General features: G+C 32.7%; 1 protein-coding gene across 1 annotated transcript; it reads right to left on the reverse strand.

Moving 5' to 3' along the window:
- Positions 1–1,181: 1,181 nt before the first annotated feature.
- Positions 1,182–6,318, reverse strand: LOC145072266 (purple acid phosphatase 17-like). Its single transcript, XM_079018666.1, has 7 exons — positions 6,004–6,318; positions 5,771–5,927; positions 3,927–4,034; positions 3,705–3,832; positions 3,486–3,614; positions 1,842–1,909; positions 1,182–1,707 (listed from the first exon to the last, which is right to left on the reverse strand). The coding sequence occupies exons 1-7, from the start codon at positions 6,202–6,204 to the stop codon at positions 1,491–1,493; spliced, it is 1,008 nt and encodes a 335-aa protein (XP_078874792.1). The 5' UTR covers positions 6,205–6,318; the 3' UTR covers positions 1,182–1,490.
- Between the last annotated feature and the right edge of the window lie 9,672 nt (positions 6,319–15,990).

Below are 15,990 nucleotides of genomic sequence, written 5' to 3' on the forward strand. Positions count from 1 at the left end.
AAAACTTTGTTATTCTAGAAATGAGATTTGATTTGGATATTTGAACACTATAACAAGAAATATTGTTTTGATATATTGGGATATGATCATCACATCAATACTTATTGTGTTCTATACTAACATGTTTAATCCATGAATAATCTTATTATTCTAAAAGTTCATAGGCGGTCATAATTATGGGAGCAATTATGAGTAAGACTAATATGACTTAGATTGGTTGACTCTCTACAGATGAAAGTAGGCAATGGGTTGTAACCCAGATCCATAAGTACTTGTTAGAGAACTGGTATTGAACGAACTTGCATCAAGATCATCTCATAGATCGTATTTATAAGTGATACATAGTGAGACTTAAGTGTAGGGAGTGCTATGCTTTGATATGGTTAAACGTTGATCCTCAACCGGATAATTATAAAATCCATTTTTAGGTATAGTGTGAACTATGCAAGAGGCTTATGTAGTCAAGATGAGATTTGTTCCTCTTATGTGTTGAGAGTTAGGCATCTACCTCGGTACACAATATTGAACACCAAATGAGATTGATTGTGATTCAAGTCTCATGTTCTACACGATATATGTAACAAAGGGATAGCTGATAAACTTACATTATACATGAATTGTAGCTTTGAGATTTTGGGAATTGGATGTTGATGAAAGACATTCTTCGTCGCATGTTATTGGGGGCAGTGAAATATTATTAGACGTTCACCATTGTCTATATCAATCTATGAAGAGTGTTGTGCAAGTCGAAGATTAAAATATTTTTATGCCTAAGAGTCATTATAAGATGATATTGCTAATTACATATGATCATATAGAGTTACACCATATAACAAGTTACTATCAATTGATTATTTATTAGTATAATTTTATTATTAATAAATATAATCACCATTTGTATTTAATTGGAACACCATTATTTTATGAAAATAATATTTTACAACCTTATTAGAATTATTGTTTCAAAGAAATAATAATAATAGATAACAAAGAAAAAAACTAGTCATAATTCATCCATAAATTTATAACTTGTGTACATATGTTTGATCACTTTATGTGTGTAATCATATACTTGGACATATAACTATCTAGTTATAAAGTAATGGAATGAAAAACCATTTAGTTTTGACTTCTCAAAGTCAAATCGTCTTATATAAAAACAATCACAAAAATAATCCATTAATCAAACCAATATCATGGCAGATGGTTATATTTAGCCACACTTTTTTACTGTGGATAATAAATATCAAATTTTTTATTCTAATCGTGGCGTAAGGTTTCGAAATACTATACAATGGTCATGTGAATCAATAAAAATGTAGCTAAAACTATGCTAGAAATTTATTAGTAAGCTTTAGCCACTAAAATAATCAAAAGTGGGGCATGACTGTGTCGACAAAAATTGTGACCATATGTTATTTTTATATCAGTGTTAATACATATGTCATAGCCTTTCCCATTTTAGTTTGGCCACAATGTAGTTTGAAAAATTAAATCGAAGTATGGAGCTTTTTCAAGGAGGTCTTCCATCGATGCAAAGCTTTACCAAAAACATCATAAAACACGAATCTAGCACTTTTTTTTGTTAACTTCATCGACATGAATCCTTGTCCATGGTGGAAGAACTTAACACCGCATTTGTCATATGGCTTGTTCGCCTCCAGCCAGGCCTTTGATCCAGCCCCACTCGTTAAGAAACGTATTTTACTGCAATATTTGGTGTTGAATTACACAATTGGCTTTCATAAAATCTCTTAATGATATGATTTGTCATCATTGTCATGTTTTAACATGACAAATAGTATTCAATGAAACAATTCAGCACTTACATATGTACGTACCTATCTTGACAGGACATGTGTTCTAGGCAATGATCATGACCGTTCATATAAAAATCAACCTCATATTCCTGCCGATAAAAATATCAAGTAAGAAGAAGCGGATGCGATTATACAGCATTACAGCATAACAAAATGAATAATGTATATTGGCGAAAAAGTCATATATAAGCCAGATGCATATTTGGTTAGTATGGCTCACAAAAGGTGTTGCTTATATGATTAAAAAAGACATTAAAGAATTGACATCTATTAATTTAGCGAATTTTGCGTTTGGCAATCCAAATTTATGTTGGCAATATAAACCTGGTGGATCCACACATGTCTTGGATGTGGTACAAAAACAAAAAGAAAGATCGTCAAATAATCAACAACTGAATTGAAGTTAAAAATCTAACAAAAAAAAACAAAGAACACACATCCGATAAGAAGGCTTACATTACATATAAATAGTAAGAGACAAATATGCTAAGCAACTAAACTATGATAAATTTTAAAGACTTGTACGGATTTGTAAATTTAACAAATATCTTTTGCCTTATTTTTCTTAAAGTCACAGCAAAATATTATTGAAGAAAATTATTATTAAGAGATTTCTGAATTTTAACAAATTTATCGTTTTAGAAAACCCTAAAATTTGATTAAACTAAAAAAGTAAATTATCATAAATGGGGCTATAGAGAAAAGGTTATAAATTTATAATTAAACAACTTAGATAGGTAGGTCTTATCACATCATAATCCGATTAGTATCATGGGGCACCACATATGTTGCAACACCACACATTGGGTGAGATATATTGTATGGTGAAGGTTAGAGTATGTATGGATTTGCCACATAATGACTTGAATCGATTTGAAACAAATATACAATATTAGTCATTTATCTTCGTTCATATTCAAAATTTAAAACTAAATTATAACTCTGGCACTTCATCTTTCTTTTTATATTTAAAATCTAAATTTTGAAACCAATTTACAACATTATCTCCTTTTTATATTCAAAATTCATCTTTTACATTTGTTTGAATTGTTGCTAACTTTTATAAATTATATATATTTATTTATCAAAAACCATAATACTCTAACCACAAGTACATACCATACTAATTTTTATTATACGAAAGATTTACAATTAAAGATAAAAATAAAAAGATTAATGATCATTTCTCATTTTATAACTTGTTTTTAATTGTTTTATGTATTAGTTATGTTTCTAGTTTTAGTTATGTAATTTGTATTAGTTTAGTTTGTTTATTAAATTATAATATTTTAATTTAACTTAAAAAAATAAATTGGTAATAAATTAAATGTAATTTTCTTTTGAGTTAACTGTTCAACCTTAATGCATTTTTAATGTTTGTGATATAAGAATTTTTCATGTATGGCCATGCCGGTTAGTTTTTAGGATTTTTGGCCAATGAAAGCTAGCTAATGATGAATTTAAGGTTTATTTATAAATATAAATAAAAAGAGAGGTGAAAAATTAAACACTCTCCTATGTTTTCTTTCTATTTATAAATATGTAACAAGTGTTATATTTTTATAAAATTAATAATACTTTAAGACACTTGCCATCGTTTCATGGTTTCATATAAATGAAAAGATAAGTAGAAAAAAAATTTTAATTTCTTAAGATAGATTATACCTCTAGAAGTGGTAGGAGATGTGTCACAAGCTCTGGAGTATCACAATGATGACCTGTGGTCCGAATACCATGATGTCCAACCACGATCTTCCACTTAGCCTTCGACTTGCTTAATGCCGATCTCAAATCCTTCAATTTTGAAGAAAATCATACATTATTTTTCCATAAAAAATACCACTCTATATAGAACACTTTTGATGTGTGAAGAATTAGTTTTACCTTTAATAGATTGGTAAGGTAAACCTCTCGAGGACGTATGCCTCTCCAATCATACTTATGATCTTTAGGGTCATTAAAGTACATATCAACAAAAGGAGTCGTGTCCACGAAAAACAATTCGGCAATATCTACACAACCAACTTATAATTTTAATGAAATGTTGAAACTGGATATTAAAAAGGTAAGTAGTTGAAAATTCAAAGGGTTAAAGTAAATTAAGACCTGTGTGTACGATGAAAGATCTTAAACAACGCCATCTGCTGTCTCTTTTTCTAAGCATTGGGTCCAATTGTGCCTCTACATCCCCACGGTAATCATGATTCCCCAAAACTGCAAAAAACTTATAACTTAGTGTATTTGATCTCGTACAAGAGATACATTAAGATCAAATATTTATGCAATAAACTTATATGTGTTGATCAAAATATACAATGAAATGTGTTCCTTGCCAATTTATGCATCCATGTTTTAGCTTATTTTATATATATACTAGTTTATAACCCGTGAAAACTACGGTTATAAAATTAATTAAACTTTTATATTAAAAATCAAAATTATTAATGAATTATTTTAAAAAAAATTATTATTTAACATATATTTTTTTAGTTATATAAAATTATAATAGTTGATTTAAATAAATACGTGAAGTTATATCATTTTATAATCTATATTAATTTTATTTTATTTTTTAATCTAATGTTATTAATTCAATATATATATATATATATATATATATATATATATATATATATATATATATATATATATATATATATATATATATAATTTCTTTTACGAGTTTTCTAGTTGGACTAGGAACTATTAACAACTCAAGTTTGGATAGAAATGAAAGATGAAAAGCTACTTAATCAAAATAAATTGGTCCAATTCATTACAAATAATAAAATAAATAAATAAATAAATTTTTATGAGTTTATGAAATTTCGATAAAGGTCCCAAGATGGAGGGAGAACAGAAAATATTTTAACATGTAGATCTTGCTTCATTTCCTATTGGATAACTTTTTTTAATTTGATTTTCTTATATAGCATTACAAGAATAATGAACAATAACGGTATACATCCGTGGCCGCTAATGCTCATGTCCTCACTAATACTTATGTAACCATTAGAGACGTTGTTACAACTAACTTTTTTTTGTTTTTTTTTTATAAAGCACATGTGGTTTATACAGAAAAACCATCACAAAGTACTAAAATCTACCATTAAAGATTAACCGCAGAAAAACGGATCCAAACATCAAAATTTTAATAATACGGGGCATGGATTTAAAATTTGATCCAAACATTAACTACAAAATATGTTATGCACGACCCGATGTGGGATAAACAGTATGGTCTTTCACGTTGCAAATATACCTCACGTCGTTGTCTTTTCTCCTATTTGGTTCTCAAAGAAATCAAGAGCTTTTTATGAGTATAGATGAATTAAATAATCTGGTGAGACCTATTCCATAGATCGTGTTAAACAATTGAATCGGTAAAGTTAACGGTTTGGGGTACTATCCAGTTTTCAAAATCTTGTTTTGCACCAAGGTTTTAAAAACTGGAATAAAGGCTAAACCGATTGTCTTATGGGTTCGATGGTTCAATTGGTACAACCGGTTGAATCGGTTCTAACAACCGAAAAAATCGGATGATTTCATAATTATATTATTACTAATTTTAATTATATAAAAAATACAAAAACCAAAAAACTAAATATTTTTTTAAATTTCCGGTTTTACCGGTTCAACCGAACAGGCTTTTACCGGCTGACATGACAGGCGGTTTTTCGGTCCCTAAGAACCAGTTTCAGGACCGGTTCCTGGTTGAACCGACCGGTCTGGTACGTTACGGTTTTGAAAACATGGTGTTTTACCAACCTAACCTATGCATGCATAAATTAGTAAGATAATCACTTTATTGTAAGAAGCTAATTAAACATGACCCCCTAAATTAGAAAGAAATTCATGTTATTCCAGAAATTGATAAAAACATGTAACTTTGTTGCAGTAATAAATCATTAAATTTTCTAAAAAATATGGTGACCTATGTATATACATACCAGTATACCATTGTTTCTGAAGGCTAGGAGCAGCATATATGTATTTGAATGACTCGTCGAAGGCTGGATCATCTATGCCGGTTAATCCATCATCGTAAAAATTATCTCCGGTGGAAACTACAAAATCTATATCTAGTCTGTCTGCAATGATTCCCATCTGCAACGACCTCACCAAATAATTAAACCCACAAAAGTAACAACTACAGACGGCCAAGGTGGAGGAAAATCGAAACCTGAACAGCAACTTGAGATTGATTGTACCACCCTTTCCGGCCCCAATCACCAATGACCAAAAAGTTGAGTGAACCATTGGTGTTTAATTGGTGATGTAACCTTTGAAGCCTAGCTGAAACCGGAACCAGAAACATGCACAGACTGATATTCAACACTAGGGATGTTATCAACAATGTCTTCTTGCTTAAATGCTTGACCATGGCTGCTAGCTAATTTGGATGCAGCTTTAATTTTCAGAAAATCTTGTCAGAAATTTAGTTTGTTTATATGGTTTATCGATACAACATGAATCAATGGCCATTATTCGGGTGTTATGATCCATTCAAATATTAGGTGTGCCATGTTTTAAGGAAATTGAGCATGTTGATGGTATTAAAATCATAAACCAAATGAATATAATAATATCGATCCTCGCATTCAAATTACTCAAATGCATCTAATAAAACAAGCAATAGAATTTCATTTTTTTGGTTATTCAACATGACCACAATCTCCAACCAATGAATCTAGAACCAACGATAATGACATTTTGAAGCCGTGCAAAAAAACATAATCTAACACCCGTAGATTCGGACTAGTCAATTTAAGGACAATAAACGTTAAAAATGATTTTTTGATAGAAGATTATCTACGATAAATAATCTTAACCAAAGTAATAGTTACGGTCAACAATTGTAACCTATTTCACATAATAAAGAAGAATTATATGAATATTATGTGTTTCATGACTATTATAATATAATAAAATAGAAAAAATCGGTTGAATCGCCCATAAATCGTAAAAGTAAGTGCGTCAAAACACACACACACACACACACACACACACACACACACACATATATATATATATATATATATATATATATATATATATATATATATATACAAAGTACATCTCTTCCTGATCCCGAAAATATAAATTGTGTAGAAAATTCAACTCCATATGAACTATATATGATTTTTATAAAATATAAAAGTCAGCCGCGCACAACGATTATATGACGTAAAAGTTACGAAGAGAATGGTTGACTTGGTTGACTATTAGCTAAAGTCAACAAAAAGAAAATCGTAGTACTCTTTACAATAAGAATTTTGAGAAAAAGAATGTCAAAAACGGAATCTGTATGAGAGAGTTGTGATTTTAGCAATAATCATTTAATTTTATAAAGATATGGGCGAAAAATAAAGTCAAAATTAGCTGACGGAGTCTAAACAAAAGTTGTAAATCTCGTCGATAGCTACGTGTGGATATAAAGAACGTCAAAAACTGAGTTCGTATGAACAATTTATAATTTATAGTATCATATTTACATATTAAAATAAAGTGTATATATATATATATATATATATATATATATATATATATATATATATATACACACACACACACACACATATATGTCTATATCATTAGAAACGTATCAACGATGCGGTCGTTATAAGACTAGTGTTGAGTACTTTCGACATTAGTTTAGTACACATATCATTAAATCTATTTAAAATAGTAGTATAAATGGGTGTTTAGTCATTTAAGTAACTATAAAGGGTTGTTTTGAAAATTCAATTAATATAAATAAGAGGCTCTAGGCTCTCATATTTTTTGCACCATTCTCTTGATTCAAAAGTCTTTCTCTTCTTATCCCCCAAGCATTTCGGTCCCTCATGATTCAACTTATCTTTCTGTAGTTTTAGTATAGTAAGGTGAGCGCTGAAGCGCTGCAAGAATCTTTTTTAGAAAAATTCAGCGACGAAGTCCTACCCCTGCAAAGTCGGCCCTTAGCTAGAACCCCTTTGTAAGTAAGTTATGCTTACCCTACTTTAAGTTTAACTTATTTTTAAGTTCATTATCGTTATTTTGAACCTATAAAAAATATATGTGCCAGGTATTATAAATTATACAAAGTGTTGTTATAATACCTTTTAACTGCTCACGGTACGGGGAATCTTGTTTGAAGGGCCGCATAGGGTTGTTGGGTTTCAGAACAGCTTAAATGCCAAAATGGTCACGCCCTCCGGTGTCTCATGTATGACCCCTGTTTGTACATAGTATTTAAAAAGTATTATTTAACACTTATAAAACAATATCGCACGTTAATCTAGACTAATAATTTTTCGCAATAAATATTAGACTAAAATGTAGTTGTAATGATAACAGGTTTTGTTGAAGGAAAATAAAATTGTTAGAAGTGATGCGCTGCCCGAGTTTGGAGTCATCACTTTAACAAGTGAGTGCATAGTCCCTTTTATGAACAAGATTTTAATACAAGTATTGATTAAAATATTAAATATATCTTTGTGTATGAAATATTTGTTATTGCTTCAAATACGTGTTAAGAGCATATCTGATAATATACGATAATTTAGGGTACAAAATAAATATATATTAATTGAGATGAATACCGGTTAGTATCTCCTTATGAGTACGAGTGAGATATACACCGAGGATCGAACTTTGAAATTTGTCATTGATCCGAGAGCATGGATTAGACATAGTCATTCGTCCTTAGTCCGAGAGTATGGGAGGACATAGTTATTTGTCATTTATCCGAGAGCTTCAATTAGACATAGTCATTTGTCCCTAGTCCGAGAGTATGAAGTGGACATAGACATTTGTCATTGATCGGAGAGCATGGATTAAGACATACCTGATCCGAGAGTATGGATTATGTAAAGTTGTTAATTTTATATTTGGGAGTATGGATCGTGTCGTTGTGAGGATCGATGGGGTGGGGTAAAATTCTTTATACGAGGTGAAATTGTATATTACGAGTTCTAAAATATGTATGATACAACATTATGGGATTGAAATCCCTATGTACTCACTAGGTTTCCCAACATGACCCACTCATCTTATTTGTATCACAGGTATCGATGCGAAGATACATTACACTGAGAGATTAAAGGAGATGTATATCATTAATGTAAATGAATGTAAGGTTTGTTTATGCTTATGTTTTGGTATTGACGATGATGTCCAAATCTTTTAATACAAATAAATACATTTATTCGGAAATGCTTTGATAATATATTATCATGTTTTTCTGGGAACAAATTCCGCAATATTATTCTTCGAAATAATACTATGATTTTAAAATAAAGCATAAACAAATCGGTATTTTTTGGCTGTGAAATTGGGGATGTCATAGTTGGTATCAAAGCATTAGTTTAAGCGAATTAGGACTTTGTAGGAAAGTTCTAGACTTAAACTTAGATATGCAAAGCGATGATTGTGAGATGAGTGTCTTTTATATTTAGGAAGTATAACTAAAAAGACACGAACACTAACTTATTTTAGGAAAGTTTCCTAAATTGTTTTTATGTGCTAGACGATTTATGATGCTTTATGATGTTAGTATTTGTTCGGATCTATGGTCTATTGCGGATCGGATTTGGAAATTTTATGTGTTCATATTTCTAAACGTTTAATTACGGTATTAGGAATGACATATAACTTTTGGAGTAATAAGGAGGATTACACGTCTAAACGCATGCTTCAGTGAATATAATGTCATGGTGAAGACTTGTAGCGAATTGAGTAAATGGAGAAAATGAGAAGTCTTACGATAGTGAATGATACCTTCGAAGATATCGTAAGAGATGTATCTTGCCTTTAGAATACGTCTAAATAGATAATACGTCTGGTATAGGAGAAGTACACTTTCGATTTCCATAAAGAAAGAATTTTGGTATAATCCATAAAATTATCCCATTGTCTAGAATTTCCACTACCCACCGAGTTGAAGTAGATTTGATGATTGAAGATACGCACGAAAGAAGTCCAAGTACAGTTTATGGAATTTTTTATGATTATTTGAACACATTATGTGTTAAATCATTTTGTGATTTTAGGAAATAAGAACTTAGGGACTGCGAGACAATACTTAGGACAAGTATGAGTAGGTGTGAAAGATAGTAGAGGCCTATACTACCGAAAGCACATGACTCGCACTTGGATCAGGGAAAGTCACAAAGTTACCAAGGCGCTAGTAATTGATTATGTTTTGTTCATGTCTGTCGTTACCATTGTTTCGGTAATGACTAAGAAATTGATTGTTATTCCGACCCTAGTGGTCATATCAAATTGAGTCCATCTAAGATGAGTATGTTACATGGTTCAGAGAACCAAGTTCGATGTCACATCCTACTTAAGCCGGAAGATTGAAGTGAAAGATAATTGAAGCAATCAATAGAAGTATTGCGATCACCGTGAAAGTAAAAAGCTTGTAGCTAGAAGTGTTGCATGCTATAATATGGTTATATCACATTAGAACATGAAGGAATGTATTTTCCATTCTGGAATTAAACTCAAAAAAACCTAATTCTAAGCGTTATATCATATGAAGACAAGTCATTAGAACATGGCTCATCGATATGTTACGATAATCAAAGTAAAAAACTTATCTTAAGTTAAGTATGTTTAAGAAGAATTAGGAGTCTCCAATAAGGACTGAGTTTGTAACTCGAAGGTTATGATTGAAAGTCCAACATAGGATAAAGAGCGGCTGCAAGATTGCGCACCGTCAGCAGTCAAGGACACTTAGAGTTAGATACTCATTTAAAAGGGCATAAGAGTTACCATTACCACCTATGATGGAAAGGAAATGTACAGATTCATTATACAAGACATGTTTTGTTGATAATTCTGGGGCGTAATCATCCTAAAGGGGAGATAATTGTAACACCCGCTGATTCGGGCTAGTCAATTTAGAGACAATGAGCGTTAAAATGATTTTTTTGATAGAAGATTATCTAGGATATATAATCTTAACCAAAGTAATAGTTAGAGTCAACAATTGTAACCTATTTGACGTAATAAAATAGGAAAAATCGGTCAGATCTTTCGTAAATCGTAAAAATAACTGCGCCATATATATATATATATATATATATATATATATATATATATACATATATATTGAAGAAATCTGAATCCGTACGAATTAGATATGTTTTTTAAAAGATATAAAAGTCAGCCGCGCACAACGAATGTATGACGTAAAAAACTACGAAGAGAATGGTTGACTATTAGCTAAAGCCACCAAAAAGAAAATCGTACTACTCTTTAAAATACAAATTTTGAGAAAAAATGTCAAAAACGGAGTCCGTATGAGAGAGTTATAATTTTAGCAAAATCATTTAATTTTATTAAAATATGGATGAAAAATAAAGTTAAAATTAGCCAATGGAGTTTAAACGAAAGTTGTAGATCTCGTTGTTAGTTACGCGTGGACATAAAGAACGTGAAAAACTGTCACAACTAGCAATTTTGGCTAGGAAATTATGTCTATATGTAATCAATTCTTGATGTATCTTGTGACTTCAAGTTTAAGCTTATACATATTACTCATTCAAAAACCACTATTGAAATCGAAACTCACTCGTGTAGCCCAAAACCTAATTCGATACATTTCATGCACGCTACTTTGGGATTGTAACTCTAATTTCTCAGTTCAAACCTTTATTTGACCAGGAATCATTTATTGGGCCTAATGGGCTAATAAACCCACAACTTGATTTTTTTGGGTTAAGAAACCTCATTTGGGCCCTAATTGGACCCACACTTATTAAACTATAACATTTTGGGCCATAAGACTTTTTATGGGCCTTATTGGGCCTAAAATGTCTCACTTTGTTGTCATGGGCCTTATTGGGCCGTAAACAATTTTATTGAACCTGAATGGGCCAAAAAACAATTCTTTTTGTCATGTTGGGCCGTAAACACCTATGTGGGCCCACATGGATCAAAAATCTCTAATGGGCCAATGCAAGAACAAGCCTAAGGTCCATATTTTCCTCTTTCCCTCTCATTCTCGGCCATTGTAAATAAATAAATAAATAGATGAGGGGCAAGGGATTACATGACAACTCATCTTTATTCTATGGTAATCCAAGCTAATACCTCCCATACATCTATTACTAAACCCTTCATGTATTAACCAAGCTAATCTTCCCTCTCATCTTTCTTAAACTCGGCCGAGAGCACCCACAACACTCTCATTTTCCCACTTCACACTCACTAACAATCCCCTGAAATCTCATTCAAAAACACAAAACAATCCTTCCATTCTCTCATAAAAAATCGTGGTTTGTGTGGTGCTCAAGTAGGTTCTCCAAACTCACAAACTAGAACTCCTTAAGTTCGAAAATCTCCTCAAAGGAGCTTGCTAGGCCAAAATCTCCTTCAAACTTCTCACCAAAACCGAATCCATCAACCAAAGTGAGTTCCTACCCCTTATTTTCGGTTTTTACTATGTTTTGGGGGAGGATACAAGTTGCTGTGTGTTAGATCTATGTGTTTATGCGTGTTTATGTGTGTTTCCATGTTATAGGTTGAGACTATGTGTTGAAACTTCATTAATTTTGAAACATCTACTAAAACTTGGTGATGTTTGTAAATCAAAACACTTTGTGCAACTTATCATGAAGATGAAAGGATTAAACATGATATGGATGTTTGAAAACTAAGTAAAACCGTTTAATGGGCCATTTTTGGACAAATAAACAAATAGGTGAAGCCTTTAGGGCATTCACGGTTTTTCAAGGACAAAAGAGTCATTTTTATATAAAAATGGGTCTTAAAGATGTTTATGGTTTTAAAAGGGCTAAAAGTGTTAATTTTCAAAAAATGGGCTTAAAGTTGGGCCTTCACGGTTTCATGGGCTTAATTTGTAGACTTTTCACTTTTGTGGACTAAATTGTCATTTCAAACAAATTTGAGCCAAAAATGTAAATTTATAGTTAAATGGACTAAAAATATCAATTTTGTTAAGCTTGGGCCGAAAAAGTAAATTTCTATACATTTGGGCCGAAAATGTCAATTTTCATAAAAATTGGGCCGAAAGGCATTTTCTAACAAGAGTGGGCTAAAAATGTTTTTATTTGAAATAAGCCCTTAAATGTAAACTTTCGGTCTTAATGGACCCAAAGTGTCATTTTTACCAAAAATGTGTCTAAATTGCAAATTTTTGGTTTTATGGACCAAAAATGTCATTTTTACAAAAAGTGGGCCTTTTAAGTCATTTTGGTAAACAATCGAGCTTAACCAATCAACGTAATAACAAACGGACTAAATACGTCATTTACATGCTTATTGGGCCTGAAATATACATTACATGCTTATTGGGCCTTAGTGGTCCATTTACATGCTTATTGGGCCTGTAATATACATTACATGTTTATTGGGTCTTGGTGTTCCATTTACATGCTTATTGGGCCTAGAATATACATTACATGTTTGTTGGGCCTTTGTGGTCCATTTACATGCTTGTTGGTCCTTGCGAACTTAAAACATACATGGGAACATTAGTCACTACGTTACATAATGTAATACAATATCCACGTAAATCCAGTTAAGGCTCTTGTGAGACACTTTATTTATTTGTACCTATCTAGTGTACAACCGTCAGCCTGTAGTTATAACTAGAGTCTTCTGGAGGGAGAGCGAGAGTTTGTGTATAGATCTATACGGGGTTGACCCCCCATACCTGAGTTGTTCACTACAGTTAGACTAGGCCAGTCTAGGGTGAAAAACCTTACCTTAAACAAGTCGGCGCCTGAAAAACGTCATGACAGGTGGATCAGTCATTATCAAGTATGGTTATAACGACTCGCATAGAGATTAACTTCACTGTAAAATTTACAGAATACCTATACTGTTTTGATGATACAACAAAGAAAAACATACAAATATACAGTACCTTCCACTTACAACAAAAAATATAGGATTCTCTGGAATACTCTTTTTATACATTTTAAAAACAGAAACACACATGATTTACACAAGATTTTATAGAAAACTTTCAAACCATTTTACAGAAAATATCGGATTTTCTGGTGTTTACTAAATGCTGCAAAACTTTTCATTCAAGAAATCATTAAGCAGGTGGACATCAACAACATGTGGAATATGTTGAAATTCGTTGCTATCATAAACCTTATATTTTTGGGATGTGAATTTTGTAAACAATTACAATGGTGTAAACCCAATATTGTTGTATTATTGTACGTGTGATGATGATGCTTGCCTTGTTTTAATTATATTCACTGTGATGATATTACAAGATGAAGTCACCCAACCCCCGGACGTTTCCGCCGTTCCTTCGATTCGGGGTTGTGACAGATTTGGTATCGGAGTTCTGTTTGTAGCGAACTGACATATCTAATCATACAAGATATGCAACTTTAAATACATTAGGACTAAACTACTCTGAACAAAATAATTAAAATACATACCTATGTGTGCAATATTACAATAACAATAAAAGTCTTTGGAGGAATTGAACATCGTGGTTAAACCCGGACAGTTATGTAGTCGTATTGGGGATAAATATAGCCTGATCAACTATATTCGTTCAAAGTACGACCAACATGTGTTTGGGAGTGATCATGATGGACAATGAACCTAGAAACTTACCTTGTATCCAAAAAGTTTTAAGGAAATCAAACCTAAACAATTAAGATACCATAGGAGTATTTTAGAATGCTATCTACGTACACCCCCTTACACACTTCTCACACCTCCACTCCTCACACAGACTTCATGGTTGAATACCTACAAGGCGAACTTTACTATCAGGCCTTAGTGGCCCATGGATGGATGGAGGAGGAACCTAAAATGGTTCAAGAGGCAGATCCACAGATAGGACGTAAGGAGTATCTAGAGACAGATTACGGGGACGAGGGATCCGATGAGGAGACTGAAGAGGTAGGAGGCATTGGGGAAGTCCCTAGTGAATCCCACCCTTTGGAGATGATACCAGATCCTAACATAGAATGAGAGGACCCTAAAAACCGCACGCGCTCCTTGGAGGAGGAAGTTTCCATTCTCAGGCAACAACTTTTTGCAGCGGAAGCGAGAGCAGTTTGAGCGGAGAAGGAGAGAGACGAAATCACTCGGGAGATGAGTGAATTGGCTGACTGTTTGGTGCATTATTTCGGCATCTGAGCAGCACCACCAGACACTTCCCGTCAGGACTAGGATCAACTCCACCCCTCATCACTATTGTTATAGTTCTCCTTTATGTACTATTGTATTTACGACCGACTTATGATTAAGTGATTATACTACTCATAAAGCCGTTACACTGTTGGATCCTTTATGTCTCTATGTACTATACGCCTTTCCAAGGTGAATTTTCACGCGTTGTACTATAAAGTTTATCATTAATAAAATAGTTCTATGTTTTATTTGTGATTTTGTTAGCTACTATGTGTTCTATTTTCCTTATTTCATGATATTGTATGAATTCACTTATATGCACAATCGAACCATTGAAACCCTTAAATGATGAAGGAACTTGAAAACCACGAACTACTATTTACTCATCATCTTTTTGTTCTATGACAGAAGATGCCTCAAAGACCGAAGCGTGGAAACCACACGGTACCACCACCACCGCCTCTGCCGGAGGTAGACTCTACTGCATTCCAGGCAGCAGTATCGGCTACGGTCACCACATCATTGGTACATATTCATAATGGAAACCATGGTGGCGGTAATGGTCAACGAACCGGAAGCTCAAACCAAGGAATGAACCAAGGTCCTACAAAAGTTTGCACCTACAAAGACTTTTCAAATGCCAAACCACGAACATTCAATGGAACGGGAGGCGTAATAACTTTAAAGCGATGGATGGAAAAGATCGAGTCAGTCTTTGAGATTTGCTGATGTCATGAAGAATGCAAGGTGAAATTCGTAGCTTGCACATTTTCAACCAAGCGCTTTCTTGGTGGAATGATCATGTGTAGGCTAAGACACTCCCAGTAGCAAATGCCATGCCATGGGAGGAGCTCAAGGAAATGTTGATGGTAGAGTATTATCCCCGTGGGGAGATACAGAAATTAGAGCATGAGTTATGGAACCTCACAATACAAAACTCAGATATCGAGGCTTATATCGCAAGGTTCAGTGAACTAGCCCTTCTGTGCCCAAATATGATCACATCAGATGGGAAGAAGATCGAGCGGTTAATTTGGGGATTAACTCC

The sequence above is a fragment of the Lactuca serriola genome, chromosome 1 (assembly GCF_051521515.1).
Source record: "Lactuca serriola cultivar US96UC23 chromosome 1, Lser_US96UC23_V15, whole genome shotgun sequence".
NCBI classification, from domain to species: domain Eukaryota; kingdom Viridiplantae; phylum Streptophyta; class Magnoliopsida; order Asterales; family Asteraceae; genus Lactuca; species Lactuca serriola.